The sequence below is a fragment of the Pseudopipra pipra genome, chromosome 1 (assembly GCF_036250125.1).
Source record: "Pseudopipra pipra isolate bDixPip1 chromosome 1, bDixPip1.hap1, whole genome shotgun sequence".
Lineage (NCBI taxonomy): Eukaryota > Metazoa > Chordata > Aves > Passeriformes > Pipridae > Pseudopipra > Pseudopipra pipra.
The window spans coordinates 94,694,417-94,708,725 of NC_087549.1; the positions used below are offsets into that span (position 1 = coordinate 94,694,417).

Here is a 14,309-nt window from a genome sequence, read left to right on the forward strand (position 1 = left end):
ACACATGTATACAATATGTGTATTCATACATATATACAACAATTTAATAAAATTTTCATTTAAAAAAATTCGGTTATGTTTATGTTCAGCTGACCACTTGAAAACAAATTAGTTTTTTAAAGCTATTACAGCACAGGAAACATCTCTTTCATAGAAACAGAACTTTTTTTTAAATGGACATTTTTATACACATTGACAAAAGATTTGGAGTCAAACTCATTAAATAACTAAAAACATGCTACTCCTTTTTAGAACTCTATGGATGGCCTTGCTTATGCATTACTTCTAACTTCAAGAAGTTTTACATTTGGAACAGAACATTACATATATGCCATTAAAGGGAAATCATCATTGAGAACGGCTGTTTTGAACTGGTTTGAACGCTGGTTTGAACTGGTTTGAAATACACAGATAAAAAATAATGCGCTTCACTTCTTTCTTCAGAAATGTGTTAACCAGTAAAAGGTCAAAAACATAACTCCTAAGGTGGAGATGTATCAAAATGATGTGTGTTTGTTTTGGTTGGTGTGAACCTATTTGCCAATCCCCGTGCATAAAGTTTTTTCTACATTATACTTTTCACTCTTACTATTCAAATACAGAGTGGAAAGTGGGACAGACTCAGAAAACTCCCAACCTCCTGTTGGCTTCTTGGGACTTGCAAGAGACATGTAACACTTCAGAGAGTCAATTCTTGTATATAAGAAAAGTATACAGTTCATGAATTAGCATTTTAACTGTTCTCTGAACATGCCAGGCTGCATATTTAGTTTCTAAAAAGCTGAATTTTATGCACTTGAGAATAGGTTCAAATAGCAATGTGCCATTGTTAGCTTTTCTTTTCCTTCCAGTTCATATTGAACAATTAGATACATGATAAATACAAAGGTCTGGCAGCACTTTCACAGGCTGCCATGAAGACACAGGTCAGTTATCCACAGCTAAGAAATGGAGTGACTATCTGATTTATTTCCTTTCCTTACCAAAAGTGCCCCCCCCATCAAAGTGGGAAACCAAACAACTGCATGATTTACAGGTTTACATGTATTTACAGTGTCATACTGGACAGCAGCAAAAAAAACCAAAACAGTCAAAAACCATAATGTGTCTGAGTCCGATGCTCTATGCTGGTTTGATTTGTAAGGTTTAAGAGTTTGTCTTTCTTATTGGCATTAATATAGTCCTGGGCGCAATGAACATCTCACTCATTACTCACGTCACTTTATAACTAACCTTTTGAAGCTTTAAATATTTCAACACAATGTCACATTCCAAATTTATCAGCTCATGCAATGAGCCATGGCCTTGCCAGTTTGTTACAATGGCCTGTTTGTTAATCAATGTGCCCAAGAAAATTGAGAACAAATATTTGCATTTCCCCAGGGTAGAACCGGGGTCAAAAGAACCAAAACCCCATCGATACACACCATCACCATCCTGTGATGTGAAAGAAAGGAATGTTCAAGGTTCAGTGATCAAAACCAAATTAGAACAATAAGTTTTCTAAAGCTATTACAACACAGGAAACACCTTATCTGTTTCATAGAAACATTACTTTTTTTAAATGAACATTTTATACACATTGACTAAAGTTGAGAAGTCAAACTCACTGAGGTGTTTGGTCAGTACAAAACCATTTCAGTTATCCTACACAGTAATTAACCTGGATAATCTACATTTTCCTGGCTACTTTGCACTCCTAGATGGTACACTGGATAGTACAAAACAGCCTTGAGTAAGAGACTACTAGGCCTTTCTACTGGTTGAGGATATAAAGCACCACTCAAACTGCTATTACCTGAGTGTATTCCCAGGCTTACATAAATAGGCCACAACACTACAGCTGCACACAAACTTCTCAGCCCACATAAAGCAGAGATGAGCTGATAATGAACTATGCCAGAAGAAACAGTCATGTACTGATTCAGAAGCCTTCTAGACTGCAAAGCTCCTAAAAAATTCACAAAGTGTTTAAAGCCAACCTGTTCACCACCGAGGTAAATTACCCTCTTTTCCAGCCATGGCAAGTGGAATGGAGTTCATATTCCCTGTGCACCTGGCAGTAAGTCTACCTCATCTAGTTAAGCCCCGGAATCTGCCATAATTTTTGGGCATTGGACTAGGAGCCAGATCTTCAGCTGGGATAAGGCAGACAATGGCATGGCTTTCTCTGCCCAGGCACTGTGCAGTGCTCCCAAATAGATCACATTTGTGTTGCTTCTGGATCCCACGAATAGCTCCTATTTCTTCTCTGAGTTGCATGACGCTATACCTACACTGCTTACAACACACAATGATGGCATCAATAACGCAGATTTTATTTAAGCAAAATAGATCCTAATACTCATTTCTGACACTGACATTATACTGCCAATTCTGACCAGTCTTGCCTCTCATGATTTGTGTATTTTCCCCGAATTCCTCAGACCCATTTAAACCAATAAGAAGTCTCTGGCCTTCATGGCTCATCATTAAAAGCTTCAGTACTGGCACCTCTTCCCTTCCTCCCAGTCTCCTCACAGGCCAGAAAGAGCAGTTACCCTACAGAACAAGGCAGACAATAATCAAGGAAGAGACCAACTTTCATGCTTCAGATCAAACTCGATCCAGACCATTAAATTCTCCAGTGGCATGAACCAAAGCCTCTACAAGTCTTTCTGCTGCCCAAAAATCCACTAAATTCATCTGTAAGCATGTTGCTAATCAAAATACTCAAAATTGCACAGTTCAGGTATACAGAACGGAATAAAGAGAAATTTTATGCATTCATGGGTCCAATTAGGAAAAAAGGACACATCTTATCTTCTAACTGGATGTCTGGTCAGTTCTTCTCCAATTCCTCCTGAACACTCAGGAAGAGTATTTGTTTTGCATGTCTTGTTGTGCTAATTATGTTACCAGGACACTAAACACAAAACAATGACACAGAAAATTTAACTATTAAAGATGTTGCTCATGAGATTGAAGATGTATATCACATTCTTTAATCTTTAATCTTTGCATTTTGATAGACTTATTCCCTAAAATACACTTACAGTAAAATCATTAAATAATTTAGCATCAGAAAATGAGAAAATTTTTACTTAGTCTGTGACACCAGCAGTAGAGAAATCAAACTAGTCAGATATGGAGTAGCAACAGGGTTTACTTCTGCATATTGGCAATGAAGTAGCAAGAGGGTTTAGTTTTCCATACTGGCAAAGGAATATGAAGAGGAACCTCCATACACAATTTGTTTTCAGACATACAGAATTTTGTACTTAGCAATTTAGGATAGCACAAATCATGTTTGTTTCTTTTTAATTCTGAGGAAAGAAGATGGAAAGAATATGTTGTAAAGCTGTAATCTGCACATGCTGGGATAATCTCTAATTATCTATTCAGTCACTTTTATAAAACTATCTCCTGTACAGAGAAAATACTGATTTCTAATTGACAGTTAAATATTAAAGTGAATCAAGAGTCTACTCACTGAAAAATGATAAGATTTTTCTTATGACTAGACATGCATGTTGTCTGATACGATAAATGTCAGTATTGAAATAAAAAATAATTATAAATGCTGTCATTTTTCATGAGAATGTACTGGGGGAAAAAAAAACAGGTTAGAGACAAGGTATATCCAGTATAAATATACCAAAATAATTTGTGAAATCAAGAAACATTATAAACTTCCAAAATTCTATTTTTACAGATAAGTCCAATCATATTACTTCTGACAGATGAGTGGTGACTCCACTGTCTAGCAAAAAAGGATGCAGAAAAACAGTTGCCACAAATGGTACTAGAATAATTTAATTTTGAAATATGGAAGAACAGAGGAAAACACAGGAATTGCAGCTCCTCAAAATACTTTTATAGCAACATCTTACATGCTTTTGTGGAAAATTCTGATGCTGAGTTCACGTCTACCAAGTTTCAAACATTGTATTTTACACCTCACGTTCCCCTGTCATGGTGCTTGCCTCTTCTGTCAGCACTGGACAACTAGGGCACCTTTCCTGGCCCAGGATCTCACCAAGAACACAGTGGCCAACTGACCTATACTGTGATCTGCTTATTAATCATGTCTGGTCCACCAGACCCTGCACCAGGAGTGTTACTAAGTGTAGCTGGAGACCACCAATAGAAGACACATTGTGCCAGTCGCAGCTTCACTCCGCAGTCACACTTCATCACAGGAACAGACACATTCCGTGAAGCTCCCTAGCCAGCAAAAGTGTACACTCCATGTCCTAGCCCAAGTCTATGTCATCCAGAATGCGACCAATGTGAGGACTGACAGGCACTGGATCAGAAAAAGAAATTTAAAATTTTCAAAATGTTCAAACATTCATTCAAATCCGTGTAATTATTAAGTGTTTTGAGGAATCTTTACTAATCCTCTGAAGAATCATTAGTAAAAATACTGATTATTCCATTCTACAAATCCTTCTACAAATGTGACCATGCGTAAACCACATGATAAAAGAAGAAGCTGCAATTGAAAAAGGGTTATGGAACAATAAAAGAAGTTTATGTAAAACAGTGAAAAAAGTGATTAATCACTGGAAAAATGTTGCATATTAATGTGACACACAACTACTACATGTGAGGCAACAGAACTGCAGAAGGGTACCCAGGCTGAACATTGGTAGAACCTGGAGCTGGAAATGTAGAACAAGATCTGGTGGGTAGTGGGCAGAGAGTCTCTACTGCATGCCTCACACCAGGGCCCCTGGCATGCATCACTCCATCCGACAGTCCAAGAGCCACACACAACCATTTGTCATGCTAAACAACAGCACTCTGGAACGAACCCACCACTCAAAGAATGGGGTAAAGTGACCCTTGCTTCAACCAGTCACTTGGCCTGCAATCAGACAACTCTGACACCAGTTTTCATGCCTACTGCTCTACAGTGTCCCCAGTTGATGGGTAATAATGTTATAAACACACTGTAAGTAGGTAAAGGTAATAAAATTGTGGACCAAGACGTTTTCATGGCTTAAACATCACAGAAAACAGTGGTAAACCTAAGGAAAGGAGTTTACATCATCCTTACTTCTTGTATAGTTTAGGGCTAATTCTTGATGTGGCTTACACAGAGTAAAACATATAAGTAAAGTTTTCTTAAATAACTTTATTAACACTTTTCTAGTAAAAAAGTTGGTTAAAAAATCCAAGTGCAACACAAATGACTGAATCTTGAGCAATACAAAAAATACTTGTGTCAGAGATTGCCAAACAATCACTTTGTCCCAGAAGTCCAGGAGAAAAAGTGAAGTGCAGACAAAAAAACTCAATGTTTTTAGTACCAAAGAAGATCCATCTGCTATCAACCAAGGGCAAATCTATCTCCACAGTCAATAGAGCAGCTTACTGCAGGCCTGCTGTAGACTTTTGATAACAGATGCTGTTTCATTCAGACACTTTCTTTTTTCTCTCGGTTGCAAGAGACTGGTTTCGCAATATTAAAATACATCTGCTTTTGTTAGGCACCTGTAATTCTTGCTTTTACAATAAGACATGCCAAAGTTCATTTAATACAGTGTTCAAAAAACTGTTGGTCATAAGAAGCCAAAGAAGAAAGGAGGTTTCAGCTGAACACATTTTTGCAAAGCAAAGAGAGTTTAAAACAAATAGCTGCCTACAGGATTTGGAAATACAAAAGCTCAATCAATTCTTCAGCAGCTTATCCAGCCCCAATGGCAAGTAAAATTCAGCTTTTTGAGTGCACAGAGAGAGATCATCTAGATCAGAGAGTTCCTAGAGAAATATAAATGTCCATATTTTACACATTAAAATCGGAAAATAACATGCAGTTTTTTAAAAACAACTAAGCTTATAATAAACAAATGGTAATTCTGTTGGTCCATATTTTCTCATGAGATTAATTGTTAGATTCCTCAAGCACATCATCTCACTAGCACACATAACGTGTATTTGTACTTGCAGATCATCTTGGATACAAAAGGGATCTCTCTTGCAAAAAAAGCAGCTCAGTTTCCAAAAGAAGTGATGGATGGAAAGACACCTGAGAAATAGTTTGTTATAAAGCTTTAGCTTGGGTCAGGATGAAATCTTCTTACAGTTTTTCCTACCAGTAACACAACTGTTAAAATTTTGAGATCTATTATTACAGCATGATGGCTCTGTCAGAGGATTTACACCATATTTTCAACAGCAATTTTCTCTTGCTTAATTTTAGTTTGACAGATATTTTGTAGTTATATGCAAATTTAAAGTAATTGAGATGCTGCCTTCAAAGAACAACATTAAAGTGCTCCCAAAAACAGATGTCAAGCATTTGGCAGTTTAACTAACAGAAAAGAAAACACACAGCTGTATACAAATACACAATTTACAGCTGCTGCATGAAGTTTTCTTCCTTTTGACTCCCTTTACACTAACCAGAATTGGAAGTAGATATTTGTAATCGTTTTAGTGGAGAAAAACCTGTACTGAGAAACACTCATCAGACAGGAAGTGCCAAATTAAATGTGCTTCATACAACCAGGACTGATACCCTTGTACCTAAGCATGTAGCTAAGCAGCTCTTGCTGAGTTTGCAGGACTAAGACATACATTTCTTTCTTCAGCCATGTTGTCATTCACACATACGCTGATTGTAATGTTCTTCTAATGAAACGAACAGGGAGGATTTTTTATTTTTGAAAATCAATTTAAAATAACGCCTTATAAAAGCAAAATACTTTTGAGGGTTTGTATACAAGAATGCTACAAGACTCCATGGAAAACTCTGATTTTTTTTTTTGTTGTTTGCTGATGCAAATCCAGCAGAATCAAAGAGAATACTGCTGCCCCTCCTGGTGCTAAAACAGATCTAGGTTTTTGATTTCTAAGTGAATACCTGAAAAAAAAAATAAAGACAGAACTTGCAGCCTCATATAATTTTAACATAATATATTTAGGCATTCAAAATTCTGTTACTAGCCCCTTGGAATTTCATTCCTAGGACTAAATTATTAGGACATGAAAACAATTCGTAAGTTATATATAAGCTCACATAAAAATCCGTAGACTATTACTATTTTCATCTCATTTTTATGGACTCCTCTCCCCAAATAAATCAATCACAAAGTTAAACTCAACACAGGGAGCTAAGTTCTCCACAGGGAGACAGGGGAGATTACAAACATAAGTCAAATAGGAAGAAGAAAGCTGAGATAATGGATGGTTTCTACTGTGTTACTTCAAAGCCCTGAGAGATGGCTGAAAGTGCTAAGATAATATACAATAAGCACTGATTCCAAAAGAAATAATAGAAGCCTCTTTTACCAAACATGCAACTTTAAGTAAAAAAACCTCACAACTTCTACAACTACTTCTCCAACAGACTTTCTGTTACATCAAGAATCTTCTAAGTTTTTTCAGCAAAATAATTAGCCTTAAAACTAGCCTTAAAGTAGTTGTACACATAACTAGCAGTATCAGGAGATTTTGTCAAGAGTCTACCACAAAGACAACTACCTTCTCAGCAAAGGGCACATGGAATTAGTCACACCATACACTTATTAAGGGAAGTCACACATAATAGTCAGGGCAAACCACTGCATTTTCAGATATAATTAGAAGCAATTTCCTCAAGTTCTTTTTCAGCTATGCAAATATTCAGTTTTTCAGAAAAAAAAGAGTAAAGACTGGTCATTCATCCTAAGAGAGGGTTTTTTTGGTTCAGAACTATGTTTCATGTGTTGAAGATTCAAGTAAGTGCAATACTGCTACAAACATTTTAACTCTTCCCTCCCTGCCCACCCCCAATTATAATCTCTTACTTAAATCACTACTTGTTTTGCTGTCTGTGTACCCAGCAAGTAACTATTTTCAGCAAAATTCAGAAAACTTGACCAGAGGAGGCTCAGAACTGGAATAAGAAAAAATTCTGGAGATCAAAACCCGAAAGCTTAGATAATGCATATGTGAAAGTGTGTTGCTCAGTTTTGTATGCACGTCAGCAACAGAGTATAACCCTGCTGCCTCACCAGTGTTTAAATAACTTTTTCTATTTTTAAAAATTCGTCTCTTTCCTTTGTAAAAAAGACCAAAAACAACACAGAGACATTCATGGCTACACAAAACCAACAAAACCATCACTACAATGTTCTGCCCAATTGTGTAAATAAACAAACTGGAAAAAAAAATCCATCAGCATACTGTAGTAGTATATTAAATCTCCAGCTTGAATTTGATCTTCCTATTGAGTGTGCCCATTTAAAAAAAATAGAAGTTACAAAGTTATGCTCAATTATAAAATGCAGGTCTTGTATTTCATAGCCTCTGAATAAGAAGTATGTGAGTATCACAGTAAATGTCATTAGGGCAATTTTGAGGGTTCATCTAGTACAAGGTGTCCTACTGCCTGAAGACACCTGCCAAGGAAATCGCTAAATTGCTGGAAATGTGGCATGATAGCAAAAGGCAAAAAAAAGTGAAAAACAAGTGAGCTGATGCTTCTTTTCAGGCAGAAGCTGTAATTCAAATGTTTATTGGGAATCACTGCTATCTCCATACACGGTAAAACAGTGTAAATAATGCAGAGTCATGCAGTTATAAGTTTACAATGGACAATGGCAGTGACTGGGAAAAGCATTTCGGCTAAGTGTGATTTTTTTCAAACAAAACTGTTTCTTCTTCAGAGAAAATACCAAGTTTTGAAGAAAAATTGCTGTTCCAAAACTCCCAAAATTCTCATTCCCACCATCTTTTCTGCATGTAAAAATCTCCCTCAGATTTATGACCAGATCCAATGAAGACAATGGGGGATTTTTTCCTCACTGAGTTTTTAACTGAATGCGGCAATTCAGAAAGCTGAGCAGAAGAGAGTGCATTGTGCTCAGAGCAACCAGAGTAATAATCACTGAAAAAATGTGTTCAGAATGGTAGGTAATTGTATTATTATTAAATAAAATTAGCATATATTAGAAAATCAGGCATAAATGCAGGCATGGCACTAACATTAACTGCAGGTTTACTTCTTAAATATTCCATCCTACCTCATTATTGACTTCAGCAGGTTTTTTCTTTGTTTCTCCAATGTCCAAATAGCTGTGGAAAGAAAACAGGTTTGATCATTTACAGAAGCATCTAACTTACACAATACAAGTATTTCTTCACTTTTTTCATACATGAAAGTTTTAAAAGTTGTCATGCCTCACAATAACAGAAAAGTAAGTAATTCAAGGTTTTAATAAGGGACTGTTAAAATAAATCTGAAGGTTGTCTCTCTGGGCTAATACAAAAGTTGGGGAGAACCAAACACTGGTGATTAGAACAGACCATCAATAAACCCTTCATCAGAAAGAAGTTCATATACTACTGTGAGGTAGATCAATAAATCTCAGCACAGCATCAATTTACCCGAGTTTTCAAAAGTCATCATCTTGCCTCCTAGTTTCTCACAGTAAATCTCTGCTAGATCTAAAGTTTTCCTCCACACCTGAGTTTAACTCAGGGCATCAGCTAAAGTGTAAAAGGATCTACACCACTTGTGTTTCAACAGAATGTGGCCACATCTGAACACTGGTTTCTTGTGGCTGGATGAACCAATAGCATCTTCATGACTGATTTTTAAATAGACAAAATACAAGCCTCAACTGGACAAGCAAACAAAGTACACCTATTTGAACGACCCTGCTCTCCATCAGAGTGCACATTCCCACTAAAAACATTGCATTAACACGAAAGTAGTAGTTGAAACACATAGCGATGGATTAGCTGTATGTTGCCTTCCCAAAGAAAGGGAATTAAATAGGTCTCCAGGTATGAGTAACCCATAGACTGGCAAATAGGCAACTACCCAGGTACCCAGACCATGCTCACTCCTTTCCCTTATCAGCACTCTGAGAGCCATGAGAGCAGTGCTCCTCGGGAACGCAGCTCTCAGTAGCTCCTGGTACTGCAAGATGTTTCAAGTTCTAAAGGCTGTAGAAGAGATAAGATGTAACTCAGTACAGCCACACCTTCTGCCAAAAGCTAAACATGGGAACAACAATGGCTGGGGCATCTATTTTGTGCTGGGAGCATCTAACCCAACATTAGGTAATGGGCATTTGTCATCTCTGCTCCCACTTCCAGGGGAAAACCACAGGTGCTTTATTGGGCTTTTAGGAGTAGAAGACCTTATTTGAGAAATCAGGTATACCTAATGCCAAGCATCAGTGCAGGCTCATCAAAAGACCTGAGAGCTCTCAATGCATCTGCAGTCCTTCAGTAATGTCATGTTCTGTAGTTAATGACTGGGATAACATTTGTTTGCAAGAAGAAACTTTCCTGCCTGGCCAAAGTTGAGAATTCATGAGAACGGAATGAAGGTGTAGAACCAAGGGAAAAAAAAAAAGAAAGATAGAAAGAAAGAAAAAGCACCATTCATTCTTTGAATCATATATCAAGGTACCACAAGGTATGGTCACAAGGATTCCAAGGCTTCAGGGTGAGGGGACAGGAAGATCCAGCAAGGCTTCCAGGCCATGCTTAAAAGTGCATGCCAGTGCTTTGGAAAAGATAAATGTAGTAAGGTAGGATAATATTTGTTAAAGCCCCATGTTTAAAAACAAACAAAAACAACTCTTCCAAGCTTCCCAGTGTAAAAAGGAACAAATTCTCTTGAGACCAAAACCAAGAGGTCTTGTGGCCTGCAAGACTGAAAAGAAATAAATGCCTCAGGCAAAATGGTTCCAACAGCCTATAAGAACAGATACTGATTTGTTTTATGGGCATCTGTAAATTACTTTGAGAAGAACTAATAAAAGTGACAAAGAAAAGTAAATACACAGTCAAAGGCTTAAATTCACTATGCAGAGGTCCAGGTATTTCAGGGATCTGCAAATCTGAAAAGTTCTAAATAGGGCCAAAGGTTTTTCTTTGGATGATAGCACTCAAAAAAATCACAGACCAAAAACTTTACAAAAATATTCTCACTTGCTAAGAAACCAGAAATACTTCCACTCGATGACTAGTCAAGCCAGTGATGAGACTAGTGTTGTTTAAAGCGACACTGCTGGAGAGAGGACAACCCACCATTAATTAATGAGCACAAATACAAGTAAATGGGCAAAGGAAGAAGGAAGGTAAAGTAGCATGCTGAAAAAAAGCTAAAAATCGAAATCTGCTTCAGCATAGGCAGCTTTCTTTCAGGAAGCTCAGAGCTGGGGATGAACTCAGAGGGGTGCAGGTATATATATGCATTATTACTCATCATCACAACAACTACAATACACCAATACACCTCACCACATATAGACCAAAAAGCGTGTGTTCACTTGGCACATCTGTAAATGACAAAACAAGCTGCAAAACTTGTTATATGCTACAAAACATCCCAACATTGAGTAATAATTCCGCCTTTAAAGAAAATGTCTGTGTATTTTTTCTAAACGCAGAATTTCTACATGCTGATTGTTTTATATTTATTTAAAAAATTAAACATATCAGCAGTTATGTAGAATATATATCCTCAGAGCTATCTATCCCAAGATGCTAAGATTCAGGGCTTGAAATGATAAGGGGCTCACATGCTAAAAGTAAGTGCAGTTTAGTCTAGAATTCACTGCAAACAGGAAAGAAAAAGATTCAGTTCTCAGTGTAAGGCACCTGAGAAGAAACAAATGCACTGCTTGAAGAGGAACAATGGCACTTTCAACTTCTGCTTCTTCTTGGATACTCTCTCCCTTACACTCCCACAGCTCCCACACATCAGTGCCACTAACCCCCATTTCAAAGTCCAGCCCTGCATAGTCTATCATAGCAATGAATATGTCCAATAAGCCTCACTGGGGAAAATAAAAAAGTAAGTAAAATTATTCCAACTTCTCGCTGCCATCAGACCGACTCAGATCCTTCAGGGCAGAGGCTTGGTCTCTCATAGCTGCAACTGCTTTATGTTTGCCTGTGTCACATTAAATAAGTATACACTCTTTCCTTTGATTTCTTCAATTCCTTTCAAAAAATTGTCCCAGCATAATATAAACAAATACTAATAATGAAGAACTCCAACTCTGAATGCAGAAATGGAAAAGATCTGAAGTTAAGTCACTTTTCCTCCATACATCACAGGACTATGACATTTTATCAAGGGTTATATAAAACAGCTGCTTTTACCAAGTCCTTTACGTTAGCTTTTCTTAAAGTATTCTCTTTGTTGGCCTTAAAAATTAGGTACCTTGTTGCATGTTGCAACCATAACAGTCTGGAAAGGTCTTCCCCCATAAAACTCTGACCATAAAGTGTGAACTGACAAAAAGAAATGCTTTTTCCCATCCAAAAAACCATCCAGAGTGTTCAATTCTCTAAAGAGTGCATCCTAATGCCAGACACTCAGTTACTTTTAGCCTGTCAAATACAAAACACATTTAGGGAGGCGTAACATGATGTGCTGACAACTAACAACTTTAAGCCATCCACAGACTCACAGGATTTAATACCAAAAAGATACAGCAGACCTTTCTTGAGAGTTGAGCGCTGCATTTGACACAGAAGAGAGTACTGTGGGAAAGGGACTTACATTTAGCCTTACAGATGTAGTCATACATCTTTCTCTCTACCTTTGCCACTGAATCACAAGAACCTTCAATAAATCTTCAGAAGCAGCTAGTGACAGAAATGGTAAGGGTGCTGATAGAGATCCTGTTAATTACACAGAGAGTGTTGTCATGAAACATGAGCTCATAATGAGCTTTCCTGAAAAATGTAGTGTCCGCAACTCTACAGAATCAAGATGAGGAAGACCCTGTAAAGCTGATAGTTTAGCATATAAATTCTCAACCACCTCCAGAAAGGGATTGTTAATTTTGAGATTTATATTTTTTAATTCAACTGCAGGAAAAATGCCCACAAAGACTGAAGACAACATATAATGTGCAATTGAGACCGTAAAATTCACTGCCAGAATTAAGAACCATTACTGTTCACATGCAGAGCCACTTGTGGAAAACACCTAAAAGCCCAGACCTCCTCCACATTATTCTTCCAGTGACTCACTAAAAACAGAGAAACTGTCAGCTTAATTCTTGGTGTCCAGGCAGGAAAAAGAAAGCAAGTGGTCATCTTTTAAACAGCAGGAGGGACTCAGCTGTTCTGGTCAAAAAAAAGCTACATGCCTATGCAAAATGAACAGAAGTGATGGAGAGGTGGATAACTGGGTAGAATACTTTAGACTTTAAAAAAAATAAACTAGAAAGGAACCATGGGGAATTAGATTCCCAGGCTCATCAACTTCGTGGCAGGACTGTCAACACTCCACCTTTTTACAGCTTCCCCCCTGTTACTCCTGAGCACAAATACTGATACTCAGCCCTTCAGTTAAGCACAGGCATCACAACAACGTGCCACTGCCGCATGTTCTGCAGGTTGAAGAGCTGTTTCTCCTTTTGTACTGTCATGTCAAGGAGATGGCATATGTGACTGATGGTATCAGCAGCCTTTCTGTGGCTCACCTCTAAAGCTCTTTTCCTTTTGCCTTGGGTCACAGCTTTTATGTTCTCTTTCTGCAGTGCCTAATAAAAGGGATGTGATGGGGGGTCCTCTGAAGTATTGCCACGGTGCCAAGCCCCAAATGCTGATATTCAAGTTCCGCATAAACGTTACGTTACTTTTTAGCCACTTACTTGAGTTTCTTGAAGGCTTCCCTGCCACCAGCCACATACTGCTCTCCACTCTGGAGCTCCTCCAGCTGCCGGACACGATGCCCACCCCGGGGGGTATAGATGTTCCGCACAGCTCCAAAGGGTGCCTTCACCCCGCCTGTCACCTCTTTCAGGAATACATCAAAGTTGGACACTTTCTTCTCGTGGATGACAATACGGCGCCCCGGGAAGAAAGGGTCCCCGTTGCGATACACCAGCACGCTCTTCACCGTCGGCTGCGAGAGCCAGGAGCCCTTTGTGCCAGGACTAGTCATGCTCGGTGGCTTCAGATCTCCTGCGCAGCCCAAGCCACACGGACGAGCTGCCTGCACCTGTTTGTTCAGGTAAGGGTTCCTGCCGGGGCGACCCTCTCGCCCTGACAACTCCCAGCCGGGGCCCAGGCACATGGGCACACCTCCCGGGAAGCAGAGGAGGGCTCACAGCACCCCCGGGGCCCGGGCACAGCTCTGCTCAGCCTGTCAAAGCGGCTCCTCCCAGGCAACCAGCGCTCGCTGCTCGGGGCGCCTGAGGAGGTGAACGCGGAGAACACCAACCCAGGCGGAAAAACACGGCGTGGAAACCGACCCGGCGCAGCAGGTACACGGACTGCCGGGGACCCGCGGCCTCCCAGGGTCTTTATCCTCCGGGACTGCCGTCACGGAAAGCGCTACCGCTCTAGTTTCCACG

At 38.9% G+C, this 14,309-nt stretch overlaps 1 protein-coding gene across 1 annotated transcript in view; it reads right to left on the reverse strand.

Annotated features, from left to right (window-relative positions):
• Positions 1 to 14,309, reverse strand: part of DCDC2 (doublecortin domain containing 2) — a 57,174-nt gene extending 42,865 nt beyond the window's left edge. The window contains exons 1-2 of the mRNA XM_064666031.1: positions 13,605 to 14,309; positions 8,997 to 9,048 (exon numbers count right to left, since the gene is read on the reverse strand). Coding sequence (XP_064522101.1) covers positions 8,997 to 9,048; positions 13,605 to 14,029 — 477 coding nt within the window. The 5' untranslated portion in view covers positions 14,030 to 14,309. The remainder of the gene's footprint in view (positions 1 to 8,996; positions 9,049 to 13,604) is intronic.